Below are 19,419 nucleotides of genomic sequence, written 5' to 3' on the forward strand. Positions count from 1 at the left end.
TAAAGAATTTCTGTAAATTCCCACACAACTAAATATGTGTGTGTTAATCAAGAGCAAGTAAGTACTAAAAAAAAAAAAAGCCTAACCAAACAGAAATTTCGCCATCAACTTCATAATATCTTGTGAGTTTCCATCCTTGAAAACTGCGGTTCCTAAAATTAACTAATAGTTCTAAGGTGGTGTAAATTACCTGGAATTAGAAATGAATTTTAATTCTTACTTTTTACTCCTTCAACTGGAATTATAGCTCTTTTAATCTCTTGAATTTACCATTTTGCTCTGTTGCCATAGTGAAATCAGGTAGCATGAGCAAAGCTGCAAGGTTTTTTTCCCGTTCCCTTTGAACTTGGTTAAAAATAATGCTTAATCTATTAGATATGCTTTTAAAATATGCTTTAAAAATGTAAATGTAAAAGTAGAGCAGGTGGAGAGTCTAAGACTGACAGCCTTAGAAACAGGAGTCTTATTTATCCACATAATATATACACCATATGCAGATTTAAGGAAAGAGTTTGTCCCGTTTTCATTGGCTTTTTAAAAAGTAATAGGACAGGTTTTAAAGACAAAGCAAAGTATTGCTTCTTTGAAATTGTTGTTATTCAGTCATTAAGTCGTGTCCAACTCTTCGTGACCCCATGGACCATTTACTTCTTTGAAATTCAAGTGTTTCTTGTGATTTTGACTATGAAATCTAACTCATAAAAAAATATCCAAGGTGGTGAACTCCAGCCTGAAAGTCATAGCTGCCACAATTGATCTGCATGAAATTCATACTTAGATGTGTGTGTTTTTTCTGATGACAGGCTCTATCTCATTGCCTAGCTCTTGAGTCTTCTGCATGTCACAGAATGCTAATGTAATCTTGATGGGCTATTGCTAAATTTTAATATCAAGTTCACTACGTGTTAGCCTGTTTCTGAAGCAATTAGTATTTTATAGTGTCATCTTTTAGTACAAAAATAATTTCACTCAGATGGATTAAATAGATGCTTATGAAACAATATAAGCAGTTCCAAGTACCTGTTGAATATTGGGTGGGGAAAGGGAGGAGGCATTAATGTAGTACACATTGTGCCCTGACTCGTTAAGATGCAGGACCAGCAGGGGGATACTTCCTCTGGCTAAAGGATGAGGTGACCTCAGGAAAGGGAGCTTGTAGCAAACACCATTTTGGCCTTGGCTCCCAGTAAAGAATTCATTATTTAAGGCCTACCCACTCTGTCTCAGAATCACCTTTGGATGTGTGACACACAATATGACACATGTAGTGGGGGAGATTTTGTGTTTGGAATATCTTACTGCTCTGGCAAAGACAATAGCCAGATCAACAGCAGGAAAGAAAGTTTCTGCTGGCACACGAGGCAGTCAAGAGATATTCAGATATCATCTTCCACTGGCCTCAGGATGGCCTGTTAGTTCAAGCTCTAAAAATAAACAACTATTAATCACCTAATGGCAAGATGAGTTGACCAGCACTTTGGCAGCCCGGACCTCAGTTTAACCTTATTCAATAGCTTGCCTCATGTTTTCTGTCACCCTGGCAGTTTGCAGCCTGGCATTCCTTTAAAGTCAGTCAGTTACAAGCTTAACTAAATGTTTGCTTCTAATTCTTCTCAGTGATAATATGTAGCTTGGAACTTGGAGAAATTAGACAATAGAGGGCTTTTTTATGCAGCCTTTCAAGAATAGGTTAGGATGAAGGATGTGAAGTCAAACTAGACAATAACGAAGAGCTTTGTGGCTTGAAAATCATTTACTTAAAAAATTTCCACTAGTCACCAATATAGGTGGTTTTAATAGATTCAAAATGTTTTAATCAGTGACATGGTATAAGCCAGACAAAATATGGCCAGCGCATTGCTACAAATCTATTGATGCTATCTATCTATCTATCTATCTATCTATCTACCTACCTACCTACCTATTTCTAAACTGCTCTTCCTCCAACGGATTCAAGGGTAGAGCCCTTTTAATATTATATCTGTCTTCAGCAGATATTAAATATTAAAAAGCCAATTTTAGGGATACACACAATGTTTATTGATTTGATTTGTACCCTGCCTTCCTACCAAAAAATGGCAAGGCACACACTTAAAATTGGCACACTCAAGGCACAACATATAGGCACACTTAAAATTGATTAAAACAATGCAATAAAAACATAACAATTACAAGGAGGGAATTAAAACAGCACTCAACCCAACAGACCACTTACAGGCTGAAGGCCTTCCTGAATAAAGCAGTCTTTGCTTGCCGGTGGAAGGACAGCAGAGAGAGAGTGAGCCTAGCCTTCCTTGAGAAGGAGCTCCACAGCCTGGGAACAGCCACCGAAAAAGCACTGTCTCGAGTCACCACCAAATACGTCTCTGAAGGCAGCTATCTTAAAAAAAGTCTCTCCAGAAGATATTTAATATGTATGTATGTATGTATATATATAATGAATGCAAAAAGCAAGTACACGCTTACACAAAGAAAACACATGTTTGAAAATGCCAAGGAGCCAGGATTGGCTTCAGCTCCCTGCCATGTATACAGGTGACAGCAAATGTAGAAGGGCTTGGGCACACCAGTGAGATTTCTGACGTTTTGAACAGTAGACAAACATGTCATATCAAAATTGATTTGCTTTGTGGCCTAAATAAGGAATTATTCAAAAAACACAAGTCCAAAATCTCCTTGGGCATGCAAAACTAGTTGTGTAGCTCTTTGGATCCCAGACAGTATCTAGTGACATCCGTGTGCTCGATTTCTTCTATAATAGTTGGATCTCTAATCATTGAAATCCATAAACTATTTGATCTCCAGTCAAATATATTTTAACTGGCTTATTTGCACTGTAATGTAACCCTTAAACTTGCATTTCTCCCTGGGAACTGTGCTTGATTTTTTAAAAAAATCTTTAAATACCAAGTGCAGCTTCTGGTGAACTCATATCAAGCTATTTTCCTTTACCAAGTATAAAAATTCTAGTGGCTCCCTTCTACCCTGCTGGCCTCCTGCCTTATTTTGACAAGTCTGGCCAAAAAGTATAAATCTGTATGATGCCTTGAAGGTAACATCTTTTTGAGTTATAGGCTGCTTTATGATTGGTTTAGGAAATGGACTACAAGATTACAAAAGGATTATGAAAAATAGTCACCTTTCAGCCATGTCCTGAGTTTGAAAATGCCCCTTTTAATGTAAGAGTATCACGAGTTGGCTCTAAAAAACTTATGTTTATTTATATCCATACACTCTGGTATGGTGGCAAAAATTTATGTATTTTGGACCAGTCTTGATATTTTTTTAAAACTACACAGAATATTTTAAATATTAAATAGAGTAAATCAGTGCCTGTTTCACAAAAATAAAACATTAGGCACAAAACATAGGTTTTTAGAGTAATTGGGAATATCTAGAGATAAGTCAATGGAACAAAGCTGCTTTACACCTGCAGAAAATCTGGCCCTCTCTTGGGCAAGTACTGAAGCATGTTTTAGCTGTTAAAATGTAGCCCTACCTATACTCCTTCCAAAGGAAGGCATGAAAATGCAAAGATTATTAACAGTATCTAATACTTATGTGCTGAGGGCATTACACTCTTTTTCTTTGTCACTGAATTTTCCTATACAAAGTGGTCTTATTTAGCAAATGGTTAACTATGGATGAGATATTTATTTATTTAAATAGTTCTATATTGCTTTTTAGCCAAGGGACTAAATGGAGGTATGGTGACTTGCCTGAAAACCTTTTTAATTTTTTGAAGGTACGCTCTACAGAGAGCTGTGGTCAGCTGGAAGTCATATATCAAACATGTACTGAACATATTTTAAAATACATATTTAAGCATGAGCCCACTGCTATCAAATGTAAAGCCCAAAGGTCTTGCCAGGCCACTTAGGGTCTCCATTTTTGCCTGCAGAATCCGTATCACACTTCACACAATTGGTTAAATCATTGTCGGGGCTAGAAAGCTGATGCCCTTAGTGCAGAAATCTAATGCCATTAGTATAACGTCTCAGCCACAATTTCCTATAAATTATGAGGAATATAGATGATACATGAATATAGAGTCAGCAGAATGTGGAATTTGCAATTTGTCATATTTGCAACCATGTATGCGTTGGCATGTGTGTGTGCAATATGAAATACGTTGTGGTGGCCAATGAAGAAGAGTTGATTCACTGGGATTTAAAAATAGCAGGATTGAGTGGGAAACGTAGCTGCTAGGAGCAGATTAGAAGCGTCTGCTTCCATTTTCAACTAACTGTGTTGTGTTGTTATATCCAAACCTGGACAAACTATATTAGTGGTAATTATGGTCTTTTAAAACAAACCAAGTTCAAACCATGGTTAATCTTGTTGTTTCAATAAACTACAGTAAATACTAGCCACAGTTCTCAATTCACACATAAACTGTGATTAGTTGAAATGGAAGCAGATGCTTCTGATCTCATGGCCATACCATGGAGAACGTGAGCATGCATGTAACACTAGGCTACAGTTTAGTCTTGCAGAATGAGTCTTGATGTGATAATACAATTTTATTTTATTTTTTCATACTGTAGCACACATGTGCACTCTTGCATGTTTACATAATGTCCTCTATGACACATGTGTGGATTATTGGGGGTTGGACTCGATGGCCTTGTAGGCCCCTCCCAACCCTACTATTCTACTATTCTATGATCTTATTTTGTAGGGTTTGGAACAAGAGGAAGTAGTACATTCTTTACACTGACAGAGGAGTTTCAAAAAACATGACTAAAAATCCTAAAAGAGTGTTATGTTATATAAACTAAGACTGATATTTGTGACTATTTAATAATAAAAGAATACCTGGGCTGAAGAGTGTTACTACTCCAATATTGTTGCCTCCTTGACTGATTAGGGCTTGGACTTTCAAAAGCAAAAACATCTCTCTAGCAGAGCAGCCTATGATGTATATTTCTTTTCAGACAGGGCCTGTTTGTTGTCTTGACATTGAATTCAATTCCCACTTATTTTATCACAGTGAGCAATAGTTCTAGCATTTTCAGCTCTTGGCCTCTCTATGCCTAACTTCTTTAAAGTGATCACAAAAGAAAGGTTAGTCACCAATTTGTTAAACAGTATCATTAATCTATAAATAAGTTTCTGCGCTTACTCTATAATTTAGAGCCCGGTGTTGGATTCTTCACATATCACATCTATGCATCTATGAAAAATGGTGGTGGGTCTCAAATTTAAAAGGGTGGTTCTTGCTTCTATCTTTGACCTCTTTACTGCTTCCCGTTGACACAAAATGGGGGGAAAAGGTTAAATGACTTTTCAAATTAAGGCAGCAATAATTAACTACTGGCATTGTTTGTGATTTTCCGACTCTGCGAGCTAATGAGAGAGAAATTAGTGCTTAGCAGCAGGAGTTCCTGATAGTCAGTGCCAAATGCTAAATGTGCCAACAAGTTAATTTTGGTTTTAAGTACTTCTCTTAAGTCTTTTTGAACAATGAATTAGAATAGGGATTGTATTGGTGTTGCACATATGCTACTTTTGATTTATAGAGACATCGTTTTAGAAGAATACTATTATGAAGAGCTACAACCTGTCCAGCATTCAGGGAATAATGTCATTGACAGATAAAATACAGACTTCCAGTTGACTCAGTGGCCCAGTTCAGACATAATGGCAAATCACAGTTTGTAGTTACGACACCAAGCTTATACCAGCCATTAGCTTACACACTTCTCTCCTTCCCCTTTGAGCATAACAGGAGAAGGTCAAAAAATTTCACTTTCCAAATCAACCATAGTTCCCCATTACTCTCAAACTCAGGGCATTCTAAGTGGTTAGTTAAAACAAACCAGGATCAAACCATATTTTAATAACCTAGTTTGTTAACTAACCACAGTTAAAACAAACCACAGTTCCCAGAGTTCATAAGAAGAACTATGATTAGATCAAAAGTGAAAGCTTTCTACTCTCATGCACAGAAGAGGAAGAAGTATGGGGGGAGCATACCAGCTTGAGGTTCATGCAGTAGATTTCCTTACAACAAATCATGTTTGTTCAGTATGTCTGAATCAGGCCAATCAGAACTTGTTCTTTAATAAACTTTGATAAAATACATCAAAATTGGCATCCTGAGCCAGCCAATGGCTAAACCCCCCCCCCTCCTCCAATTGCATCATTTGAGGAACTACTGAAAGTTAAGTTAAAGCTGAATAGGTTCAGAAGTATATTAATTTTAAAAATGTATTCTCCACCAACAGAAATGCATTGGAGTGTGCAAATTCTGTAGTGAAATACTGTAGTTTCTGAGAGATCTATATAAGAATGTATTCATACAGTATAGGCACAATACATGCACACACACCACTATCACCACCCCTGAATGCAGCTGTACCCATGTAAAGGGGTTAAAAGTGGGCTCAGTGGATCTCTTCTCTCCCACCCCCTCTGCAGAATGGGAGCCCCCTGTGCACCTCCCATACAGCCAGCCTCATATAATATACCTCTCTTCCCCAGGGCCCTGGGCTGTACATTACTCCTGTTCCAGGCTGGGATGGATTGTGTCCCGTGTTGTTCTTCAAAGAAAATAGTGACCTTGTATGATTCATGGCAATTCATACAATTATGTGACTAGTTCAAACATAATTCATTTGTTTTTGTTTGTTTTTAAAAGCCAGGACTGTATTAACTTTTACATCCATAGCCAGTGTGGTGTAGTGGTTAGAGTGTTGGACTGGAACTCAGGAGATCCAGGTTCTAGTCCCCTCTTGGCCCAGGAAGCTCACTGGGTGACTTTGGGCTAGTCACTGATTCTCAGCCTAGCCTACCTCATAGGGTTGTTGTGGGGATAAAATGGAGAGGAGGACCATGTAAGCCACCTTGGGTTCCTTGCAAGAGGAAAAAAGGCTGGATATAACTACAACAATAATAATAAATGCATACTCATGTATTTCTTCTGGATGAGTAGAGTCAGATCTATGGCCCAACTTAAGTACACTAGCAGGAATCTCTATTTTGTTATGCTCCAACACAATCTCAGTGGCAACCCATTCAAAGTACAAATGGAGGGGAAGGCACTTTTGACTTCTACCTAGCAGAAAGTGATTGACGACAACTATTATCTGGCCTTACTGCCAATGAACATTTAGAAAGCATTATTTAGCACAGCTAAATCTACAACAGAAGTCTTTATATAACACTTGCCATTCTAAGACACCTGAGGTTTTAGAATGAAAGATGTAACGTCTAAGGTATGCACAGGAATTGCTGCTGAAAACATTAGATGGTAATAGCTATAAATCCACATACAAAATTAAGCGAATATAGGAAATGTACTGTGTCCACTCAAAATGGTCAAGGAAGTCTACTAGGTTTTGTCCCTTTTGGTATCTTTCATTATTCATTAGACATCTGTGGAAACATTGTTCCCCTTTTGTGTTGGAAAAGAGCCATTTTAATGAAGTTAGTCTGGTACCGCCCACAGTTTTGAATTTCTGCATTATCAGTTTGGTGGGCATTTAAATTACTATGGCTCCCTTGAGACACTTCCATTATAATTAAAACATTAACAAAAGCTGGCTATCATTTTGGTTTGAATACAACTTGGTGTGCAAACCATTACATGACATTCCATTGAACTTGTACATATGGTCTCTTAACAGCTCATCCTGTACTGTTGTTTTTGGCAAGTCCACTATACCATACAATAAATCACAGAAAGAAAGAGCTTTTTGGCCCTGTGTTGTACAGTCTGCCGTAACATTAGACCATAGAAGGCTGTTCTGTTTTTAGACATCCTTTTACTAACCTAGCATTCATAATTTATGATTTCACTGTAAAATTCTTGCAACACTACACCAAAAGTACTGCTTCCCTTTAATTAAGTGCTCTCAGTAGGAAAAACGTGAAACTGATGTGCAAAACATATCGCTGTATACAATGATTGATAGTGATTACTTCTTTATGAACCCAGCCTGAGGGTTTGAACTTCCTGATGGGTAAAATAGGCCATGGGCTACTTCCTGAGATTGCCTAGTGGGAATCAGTCAGTCTTAGTAATATCTGAGGGATTCCTGAGGCACAACATGGAGACTCTTAGAATAAAAATGTGTGGTAAACTATGTTTGGCTTTGATAGTTTGTGTAATCCCACATTGCACAGATTATATGTCAAATAACAAGCAGTTGGTTACCCACAAACCCAGTTTGCAGAGAAAAAGCAAATCTAACAAAAACAGTTGGCTTTATAGACATAAATAAACCCTTAACTTTGAATTACAGTGGAAAACATTTTTATTCGTGGAATCTGTGTATCAAGACTTTTCCAATGAAGTGTGTTTCATGAGAATCGGTCAACAGGAAAGCAGTCAGAAAGGGACGACCAACTAACCCCTGACTTTGAATTATATATATAAGATAGTGAGCGCTTCTTCATCATCTTCTTTGCACAAACACACAAACACACACACACACACACACACGCTTTTTTAATCCTGAAATGTCAGACCTGAAAAGATGGAAAGAAAAATAATATAAAGCCTTCTCTAAATATTATACTGTGACTACATATGGTTGCAGCCAGTCTTACTAGCCTATTATTAATTACTATGCAATAAAAGCACCCCAGAAATCAGTTCTGACCCTTTTTACAGAATTAGATAAAACAATTCAAAAAGATTAAAAGCAGGCTTTCATTTAAATGGAGACTGACTCCTAAACACCTAAACATCTCTACAGCATTGTTCTAAGTTTGTGTTACCTGCGATCCCAAGTTAATAGGAATTGCTCATAATGTCACGTGCTAATTTACTCATCTTGTAGGTGCAATTATGTTTATATATTGCTTATGTCTGGTCTTTTGTTTTTAATTTAGGTTTGGTCCAGGACTAGTTATCTATTGGTATGGATTTATCGAAGAGTTGGATTGTCATCGCAATCGTGGTATCTTGCTCAAAGACTGCTTCCCTACAGACATAGTTACTCTTTGAGACAACATGGCTGAGCCATGAGGATGGAAGAAAATTTAGAGGAAAAGGCGAATCCGGAAACAATTTTACTTTCCTGCAATATAAACTACTGGCAACATCTGCCCTGAACTTCAGTTGAACTCTTACTGCCTGGGATCACCCTACTACTACTTTAGACAAACACATCAAGGGTTTCTGTTTTACTTCAACCCTCCGCTGATGCAAGCGGCCAAAAAATACAGACACAGCCCAAACATTATCAGCATTTCTGTCTCTGTCAAGCAGTTTATAGATAGCCATAATCTTTCTTCCTTCCGCATGGCTTCTCCTTGCACTTTGAACAAAAGAAGAAATGTGGAGGCTAAAAGGTGTGACTTTCAGTTTTCCTCCCTGTTATGAAGTCACCTTAAAAAAATGCCTTGTGTCACACAAACTTTTTTCTGTTAAATGTTAGAAAACAAGCTCATATAAACTTAGTTAATGCTAAATCTCCATTCTTAATGCTCATATTGTGCCAAGCTGGTACAGCTCATATAGGGTAAAAAAAAGCATGTTATCTAGCAATGTATTGTTTTAACTCTGAACTTCCTGGCTTTGGGGGCACAAAGCCACTTTTAGTGTAATTTTAATTATTGGTACAGATAATTGTAGAGATATTTGTTATTTGTTTTGTATGTCAGATATTGAAATTAAAACTCAGAAATGTTTATTCTGTACATTTAGGTGTAAATAGACATTTTAGTGAAATGTCTATTTTTAAAGTGAAATAAAGTGGAACATCGTTTGAGCTTGGATCTTATCCTGGCAATCTCTGTTAACGGAGATATTTTCAATAACAACATAAAAGCAAATGATTTTGTTGGACATCATCAATATTATTATTACTAATATTAATTTCTATACCGCCCAACAGCCAAAGCTTTCTGGACAGTTTATTTATTTATTTTATTTCTATACCACCCAAAAGCCAAAGTTCACAAAAATTAAAACCAAAAAGCATAAAATAAAACAATATAAAATATAAAAGCATTCAAGCCACAATATAACAATAAGATAATAAAATACAGCATACAATTTCAGTATACAAAATATTAACCAATTTAAACAGCTAAAAACAGTTTCAGTAAAATACTATACCTGGTAAGACAGCTGACATAGATGCCCCATCATATGCCATTAAATGCCTGGGAGTAGAAGACAGTCTTAACCTGGTGCTGATAGCATTGGTGCCAGGCAGGCCTCATTGGGAGATCATTCCATAATCGAGGGGGGAGGGGCACTGAAAAGGCCCTCTCCCTTGTTGACACCTTCCAAACCTCCCATGGAAGTAGCACTCGGAGGAAGGCCTTAGATGTTGATTGTAATGTCGGTAGATTCAGGATGTGCTGTGGAGATGACTAAGAATCAGAGCTGTACACCTGAAATATTACCCAGAGATACGAATGCAGAACCTATTGGTCATATTCACAAGCAATGCAAATAATTCAGCTACAATAAGAAACATGTACACCCCAAAGAGGCTAGTGGGCTTGGGGTGTCTAAGTTTCCTATTGTAGCTGAATTGTTTTTTAAGCTTGTAAGCATGACCATTAAGCCTTTCATTCATATCTCAGGAATATATCATGTACAAAGCTCAGCTAGGGTTCCCAACCATTTTGGCCCACTGGGCACGTTTACATCCTGAAAAAGTGTTGTAGGTAAGTCACAAAATGGCTGCCATCAGGCATGCCCATTTACAACACGGCTGCTGCGTTAGGCGTGGCCAGTCATAAAACATCATAAAAGACAAACTGGCAAAGCTGAAATTTGAGTAATGTGCCCAAATAAGTAGAAAGCAGAAGTAGAATCTGAACCCCAAAACACAAAAAACACTGATCATCCCCATCCATTTCCCACAAATACATTACCCAGTCCATGCTCAACTCATAAGTCACACACCCCATTCCTGTCCACCACGACCCAAACTTTCTTTCAGTATCAATCTACCCAAACTCTCACATACTTGGAGCCCACACATGCCCCATCCATTCTCTTACGGACACACAAACATGCACCCCAGTCATCCTCTACACACACACCCCTCCCTTCTCCACTTCCTCCCAACCCAGACCCAGTCACTCCCAGCCCTCCAACTCAGCCCAGTTTTGAAGGGGTTTTTTTACGGATTAAACTTTCAGCAGGAACTTATTTCAAGCAGCTGTAGCTCATGTATGTTCCACTGTTCAGCATAATGCAACAGGCTTACAGGTTTGCTTGCACATAAAAGATGGCACGCGAAATCCATAGCAGGTAACTTGCTGGTATTAATGAGAAGTAGTATTAAGGGTGAAGTAATATTAAGTATTGCCTGGCATGTATCAAACCTTGAACAGGGTAAAAATGAAACAGTAGCAGCACTATTCCAGTACAAGAGCAGCACTGTTCCAGTACAAAACTGAAGATGTGGGTTATATAAATGGAATAGGCTGTAAGGGCAAAACTGGATTTGCTTGAGGTGGTACATCTGCATTCTGTTGTGCGAAATAATCTGCCACAGCAGCCTTTATAAGATGGTCTAGCACTCTTCTCTCTCTCCCGCTCTTTGGAATAAATTAAATTTATTTGCACAGATGTTGAAAATCCTGCTCAAGCCTCATCTAATCTTTGTTTTGTTTGGATTTTACATTAAATTTATGATCAGGAAAGATAAATAAAATGAGGTGCTCGTATATTGTTATTTACACCCTTCTATAACATAACAGGTTGGAAGCCTATATTGGTATCTTCAATCAAACTTTCTGACTTTATCTTTATATAGGCTCATTTCTAAATAACCATTTTTTAAAAAGCATGGAGCAAGTCATAAAGACTTGTTGAAGTGTACTAATTCTAATTCCACAGGCTTGCCCAAAATTATCTTAAACATTAGTAGTTTAAAACTGATATGCTGATGTCTGTTCTGTGTTGCAAGATAATAATTTGTGTCTATTCTTCCTTTATCAAATATAAACATCAAGTCTAAGAGTTAAGAAAAAACTATTGCATTTTTACAATGCTATAGTCATTAGAACCTTAACATTACAGCCAAATCCAGTTTTATGGAGAGAGTATTCTGCAGAGTGTGCTAATGAATTATGCCAAGCAAGAAAACAGAAGTGTGCATAAAACTGAATGATGTTCATTCTGGCATATATAGACTTACCAAGCATCTGCTCTTACAAACACTGTAAAAAGGCCTTTCCTCAAGCCATAGAAATTGCTGCATTTGTTCACAATGAGTCAAAAATGCAGGTTAAAAAAAACCCTTGCTTAATCAACAAAGAGACATGGGCTTATTCTCAGTTGCCAAAGGCTGAGTTACAGCAGAATCCTGTACATGTCTATTCATAAGTAAGCCCCATTGGTTTAAATGGGGCTTACTTCCAGGTAGGCGAATTTTAGGATTACAGCCTTAATTACCTTGCTGCTATTCTGAAAAAATAGCATTCTTCCTAAAAATACAAATGAAGAAGGAGGTGGAGTTAAGAGTAAATAGATGCATGGGGAGGGGGAGAGGTAGAGATGAGGTTCAAATTAGAATTCATTTGGCATTCCAAGTGGCATAATGTGATTCCTCACAACAAACTGGTGAGATTGCAAAGACTGGTGACTTAGCAAGCTTCGTGTCTGAGCAAAAGTCTCCCACAATTTAACTGCAGGTCTGCCTGGTCAAAATACAGAGCTCTAGTACTCTGGCTTTCTCTTCTCTGTTAATTTTGATTCAGTTATAGTCTGCTACTAACTTTACCTTGTTCTTAACAGGTCAGTATTGCTCCCAGAAAAGAGAACAGTAATTCAAAAATGGTGGATTACTGCACATGTAGGAACATTGGAAGCTGCCTTATACTGAGTCAGACCATTGGTCCATCTAGCCCAGTATTGTCAACACTGACTGGCAGCAGCTCACCAGAGTTACAGGCAGAAATTTTTCCAGCCCTACCTGGAGATGTCGGGGATTGAACTTGGGACCTTCTGCATACAAAGCAGGTGCTCTACCACTGAGCCACAACCCCACATAACAGCCAGAAGTTTCTATAAATATCATAGACCAGCCTTTCCCAACTTGGTTCCCTCCAGATGTATTGGTCTGCAGCGCTCATCATACTGGCTGGGGATGATAGGCATTATAGTCCAAAGCATCTGGAGGGTCCCAAGTTGTGGGAGGCTGTCATAGATCAATTGCAATAGATTTCTGACACGGGGAAATCTGGGAAGGTGACCCATGAGAACCTGACAAAGACTGAATCTCAAGCAGGAAGTAGGATTCACAGGGCAACACAAGAATGCTTTGGGTGTATTTAATGAACATGCTTTGGGGTTTGTAGGTATATATGCAAAATTACAAGCCCAGCTCTTCTCCATCTGAGCTGACCATTATTGAGATGATGCTATGAGTTGTCCTGCTCCTTCTGTGGAACTATGTGGCAGGAGCAACATTTTTTAAAAAAAATTGTAATGGATTCTAGAATACGGAGAGCTGCAGAAAAGAGCTAAAGGATGTTCTTTATTTTGTACACACACTGATTTAGGATCCCATATGAGCTCTAGAAGATTGAACTCCATTGACCTAAATGGAGGGGGCAGCTCTGAGCATGCTAAGGAATATGCACACATTACTGCCCCTGCCATTGAGATTAACAGGGAAGCCTTTGTGGGAAGCTTCACTAGATTTGCACATCAGAGTCATCAATTCACAAGAAATCAGTGGCTTAAGAAATTATTTCCCTCTTTGGATCATTTTAAACCAGTGCTGTTTATAACTTCCCCATATTTTAAGCGTTTGAGCAATAATTTTCTACAACTTTTCTCTACCTGGGACAAATTCTGCAACGAAGGTAAGAACCTTGCATTGCAATAACTTAATGACCTGCACAATTTTGCTCTTAGTTCATCAACAAAGCACCACCATGAAACCCAGGTCAGGGAATGCCTAAGGTCATGATGGGATATGGGAGCAGGGAATGGAAAAACAACTGCCATCCAGGACTTGATCCTGGATGACTGTGCCAACCTGTCCTGTATCAAGGAGACTTAGTTGGATGAGACTGGGGGAGTAAATCTATCTCAGCTTTGCCCATCTGGCTTCTCCATGTTGTACCAGGCAAGACCTGGGGTGGGGGAGGTGGAGTTGCAGTGGTCTACCATGATTTTATCCTCCTGTCCAAGTGCCCCATCCTGCAGACTTCCAGTTTTGAGTGTGTGTACCTGAGGGTGGGTGTTTGGGACAAAATAAGGATTTTGCTGATGTACCACCCACCCTGCTACCCAACAGATTCCCTTCCTGAGCTTGTCAGGGTGGTCTTGGGGATGGTCCTGGGGTCTCCTCAGCCTGTTGTGCTGGGGGACTTCAACATACACACTGAGGCCACTATGTTGGGAGTGGCTCAGGACTTCATGACCTCCTTGGCAACCATTAGGGTTGTACCAATTAATATCTGGCCCCACTCATTCAGCAGGACACACTTTGGATCTGGTTTGCCACATGGGGTTAGAAGATGGTGATCGAGGTGGGTGGGTGGAAGAATTTTCTTTAGTTCCATTGTCATGGACAGATCATTACCTGGTGCGGTTTGTACGGCCCAAGGATGTGGACAGGATCCTTGGAGAGGTGAGGCCTACCACTTGTGTGCTGGACCTTGACCTTTCTGCCTTATAAAGGCAGCTGGGGAGAGAGGGACTGTCTAAGTGGGTAAGGGTAGTGATGAATCTTTATGTCATCGTGTGATCCAGCTTGCCTAAAAGAGGTAGTGGCAAAAAGTATGTGGTAGCTTCTCAGCTCCAGGTGTTTCTGGATGAAGTATATTATCTAGATCTATTTCCATCTGGTTTCAGGCCTGGTTATAGGACAGAGACTACATTGGTCACCTTGGTGGCCGATCTAGGGTGGGAACGAGACAGGGGGAGTACGCCCCTGTTAGTGCTGTGCCGAAAATTTCTCCCACTTTTTTTACCATTCTGATTCAATCTGATAGCAAAGAAATTGCTTTTGAAAAGAAATTCAAAGGAGAAGAAATTTTGGAGAAATTTTCATGGGCTGGGTATGGGGTTCTTGTGATTACCTTACTCACGAGGTGGCTGAGGGGTGTGCATGAGTGTCATTGTACAATAATATCTGAGGCAGGCTGTAGTATCCTCGGTTTCCCACAATTCAGTTAAAGCCATCATGAGGAAGACATCATGAATCAATTCCTCCCATGGGGCTTTTTCAATTCAGAAAGTGCAGGCGGCCTGGGAGGCTGCAGAACAATGCAAAGATGCATAATACAGAAAGAAAACACACAGCACCCTCAGCCACCTTGCAGTGATTAGGTAAGTTCAAAAATAACACCAAAAGAAATTCAGAATTCTGCCTCAGAAAAGTGGAAGCCTCAACACAGTTGATACTGTTTCCACTTACGGAAGCAGTGCAATAAACCAAAAATCATTAGGAAAAAAGAAAGAACCTGTGCTACAACCCCAGCCAATAGTGAGCCTTATCTGTGAGAAACAGTTGGAGAATTTCTCCTGCCCAGGGTGTCTGTCTAAGATGGGACTGGGAGGCACTATTATACAGTCAGGGCCAGAAATATTGGAACAAGGATAACTGCTTTGGCAGTTGGCCTCTGTGCACCACCACACTGAAGCTGAAAGGAAACAAACCCAGATGGGAGCGAAGTCAGGACTTTCAGCTGTAATTCAAGGGATGTGACAAAAGTGGGGCACTAACCATTCAGGAAGTACAGCCAGTGGCATACACACACACCTATCGTTGGTGGCTCATAAGTAATGGAACAAACCAACATCATTTCAAACTTAAGGATCGCCTTTAGTACCTGGATGAAAATCCTTTGCAGTCAATGACTGCCTGAAGTCTGGAACCCAGGGACATGACCAAATGCTGAGTTTCCTCCCTCGAAATGCTTTGTCAGGCCTTTACTGCAGCTGCCTTCAGCTGCTGCTTGTTTGTAGGTCTTTCTGCCTTCAGTCTTGTCTTCAGTAAGTGAAAAGCATGCTCTATTGGTTTGAGATCAGGTGACTGACTTGGCCATTGAAGAACATCCCACTTCTTCGCCTTGAGAAAATCTTGGGTAGCTTTGGCTGTATGTTTTGGGTCATTATCCATCTGCAATATGAAGTGGCGTCCTATCACTTTGGCAGCATTCAGCTGAATCTGAGCAGAAAGTATAGCCCTATACACTTCAGAATTCACCCTGCTGCTTTCAACAGCAGTCAGGTCATCAATAAACACGAGTGACCTGGTTCTGTTGGCAGCCATACATGCCCATGCCATAACACTGCACCATGTTTGACAGATGATGTGGTATGCTTTGGATCATGAGCTGTTCCTTTCCTTCTCCATACTTTTCTCTTCCCATCATTCTGGTACAAGTTAAACTTGGTTTCATCAGTCCAAAGAATCTTATTCCAGAACTGGGCAGGCTTTTTTAGGTGTTTGCTGGCAAAGGCTAATCTGGCCTGTCTGTTCTTGAGCATTACCAGTTGTAAGCACATTGTTGTGAAGCTTCTGTATTTACATTCATAAAGCCGTCTCTTGACTGTAGATGTTGACAATGACATGGCTACCTCCGCAAGAGCATTCTTGACCTGGCTAGATGTTGTGAAAGGGTTCCTCTTCACCCTGAGCAGCATTCTGCGGTCATCCACTTTAGTTGTCTTCCATGGTCTGCCAGGCCTTTTGCTGTTGCTGAGCTTGCCAGTTAATTCCTTCTTTTTCAGGATGTTCCAAACTGTTGTGTTGGCCACTCCCACTGTTTTTGCTATCTCTCTGATGGGTTTATTTTGTTCCCTCAGCCTAATGATGGCCTCCTTCACTCGCATGGACACCTCTTTGGACCTCATGTTGGGAGTTCCAGTGAACAGCTACCAAATGCAAATGTAACATGCAGAACCACCTCCAGGGCTTTTTATCTGCTTGATTGGCCATGGGGTACCCAGGAAACAGGCCACACCTGGCCATGCAGCTGCTTGTCAGCCGTTCGTTCCATTACTTATGAGCCACCAATGATGGGGGTATGTATATGCCACTGGCTGTCCCTCCTGAATGGTTAGTGCCCCACTTTTGTCAAACCCCTTGAATTACAGCTGAAAGTCCTGACTTCGCTCCCATCTGGGTGTGTTTCCTTTCAGCTTTAGTGTGGTGGTGTACAGAGGCCAACTGCCAAAACAGTTATCCTTGTTCCAATATTTCTGGCCCTGATTGTAAGTGGCTCTGGTACCTCTTGGGCAATTTCAGAAGATGGTGCTGGGGGATTCCTACTCGACACAATGGCTGTAGGCCTGTGGTATCTTCCTGGGTTCCTGTCCCCCCAGCCTATTTAACATAGATATGAAACTGCTGGGAGAGGTTGTCCCAAATTTTGGAGTTCAGTACCATCACTATGCTAATGACACCCTTTCCATCTAAATCCAGTATGAGAGCCAGTGTGGTGTAGTGGCTAGAGTGTTGGACTGGGAGTCAGGAATCAGGAGATCCGGGTTCTAGTCCTCACCCAGCCATGGAAGCTCACTTGGGCCAGCCACAGACTCTCAGCCCAACCTACCTCACAGGTTTGTTGTTGTGAGGATAAAATGAAGATGAGGAAGATTATGTATGCTGCCTTGGGTTCCTTAAGGAGGAAAAAAGGTGGGATATACATGTAATAAATAAATTCAAGTTCTAGTTCTAAATCAGTGACTGATACCGGTAATGGACTTGATGAAGGTGAACAAATTGAAGCTTAATCCAGACAAGACAGAGGTGCTCCTGGTCAGTAAAAGGCAGATCATGGAATAAGATCTTAAGGGAGGCCCTTCTCTCAGTCCTGCCCTCATCGGAGGCATGCTTGGCAGGGATGTGAGACAGGGCCTTCTCAGTGGCCACTCCCAGGTTCTGGAACTCCCTGCTGAGGTTGGCTCCCTCTCTGTTGTCCTTTTACCAGCAGGCAAAGATGTTTTTATTCAGGCAGGCCTTTGGCATGTAAGCTAGTCTGCTGCTGAAGGGTTGCATGGGGGGGGGGTGCTACTTATCTCATGGATTGTTGTGTTTTAATTGCATTTTCAATTTATTTGCTTTTATGCTATGTTTTAATTAAGATTTTGTTTTAATTTAAGTTTTATTGTTAGTTGTTTTGACTGCCTTTCTGTTCTTGGACAGAAAGGCAGGATATAAGTTTAAAGAAGAAGTAAAGAAGTAAGTAAATAAATAAATAAATAAATAAATGAAATAAATACAGGAGACAGGATTGGTAGGGAGGTTGGCCAAAAGTCAGCATGGCTACAGGAAGTGAGATGAAGCAGGTCATGGGCCCCAAACTGGGGAACTGGGGGAATAATGGGTGACAGAGATATGGAATTGCAGAAAGAAAAAGCCATTGAGAACCCACCCATATGGTCTAGGAGCTGGAAGTGATGTACACAAGCAAGGGAGATTTGGATGACTAGGAACTGTGGGTCTGGGAGCAAAAGGGTGTTAAACTCTGGAATATAGGCCTTCACAAGGGAATTCTACCAGTAGTGGCAGTCTTCTGTCACTGCAGCAATCCGACCTGACAACCCCAACAACGAATCATCTGGAAGCAGGTAAACACTAGATTCGATTTATCAGCTTGAACTGATCAGCCAAATGTTTGGCAGAAGGTTTCTAGTTCCAGTGTTGTACTTCCCTCACCCTGACAAACATGTGCCACCCACTGTAGCACGAAGAACAATATGCTAAACAGAGCTGTGTGCCGATAACTTATCTTGTGGTTTGAAATTAGGTTACAGCATGGTTTATTCTGATCCATGCTGCTGAATACATACAGCACCCACACTCGCACCCCCGGCAATGCAGTCATCTACACTATGGGTTCTCATTTCCAGTTAACTTGCCCAGACATAGTCAGTGAAGAGACCTGCTGCTAACGTTTTAGACCTATGACACAAGAACCAAAAAAAGTCTTGCAGAGATATGTACTAGGATGGCTAACAATGGGTTTGCTTGGCAGCAAATCTACCCATGATAGAGGAACTATATCACAATCTGTATAAAACTGGCCTTTCTTGGGTTAAGGAAAGGTCACATGTTACACAAAGTTTGGAGAGGCAAAGCTTTCTCTCCTGTGTATAGTAAATATGAATTGAATGCTTATTATTAAGAACATGCCAGGGTTCAAAAGATTAAATAAGGAAGATGCATTTATGAGCTAAATAATAAACAGCGCAGATTTAGTTCCTCTTGCATTTTTTACTTTCCTGCTATTGTTTAATATATGGCTGTTATACAAAGAGCAGCTTAGGTCAGCTACTATAAATTATGCTTTCAGTACAATAGTAATCCAGTAAAATTATTTCAAAGTTTGATCAAAGCAATTCAAAAGCCTTCTAAACTTTTCCATATTATAGGAAAAACCTCATTTTGAAGTCTTAACTGTTTCAGTTTTGGCCCATGAATTTGGGGTGGAGTCTTGACAATGGGAAACCAAGTCTCTTTCTTGAATTGGAAATAG

At 40.0% G+C, this 19,419-nt stretch overlaps 1 protein-coding gene and 1 long non-coding RNA gene across 7 annotated transcripts in view; one reads left to right on the forward strand and one right to left on the reverse strand.

Annotated features, from left to right (window-relative positions):
* The window catches only part of CDIN1 (CDAN1 interacting nuclease 1), a 186,995-nt gene extending 175,067 nt beyond the window's left edge, over positions 1 to 11,928 (forward strand). The window contains exon 11 of the mRNA XM_084844521.1: positions 8,842 to 11,928. Coding sequence (XP_084700647.1) covers positions 8,842 to 8,956 — 115 coding nt within the window. The 3' untranslated portion in view covers positions 8,957 to 11,928. The remainder of the gene's footprint in view (positions 1 to 8,841) is intronic.
* The window catches only part of LOC146357293 (uncharacterized), a 534,301-nt gene that overhangs the window by 448,115 nt on the left and 66,767 nt on the right, over positions 1 to 19,419 (reverse strand). For 4 of the 6 annotated variants that reach the window (XR_014789209.1, XR_014789215.1, XR_014789207.1 and 1 more), the window contains exon 4: positions 10,073 to 10,320. This is a non-coding gene — a long non-coding RNA (uncharacterized LOC146357293). Of the gene's footprint in view, positions 1 to 94; positions 8,476 to 10,072; positions 10,321 to 19,419 lie in introns of those variants that run through there. The other 2 variants (XR_014789210.1, XR_014789212.1) reach the window with 1 other exon arrangement.

Source organism: Heloderma suspectum, chromosome 1, assembly GCF_057233095.1.
Source record: "Heloderma suspectum isolate Gila_16-S chromosome 1, 16-S_ref, whole genome shotgun sequence".
In the NCBI taxonomy this organism is placed as follows: Eukaryota; Metazoa; Chordata; class Lepidosauria; order Squamata; family Helodermatidae; genus Heloderma; species Heloderma suspectum.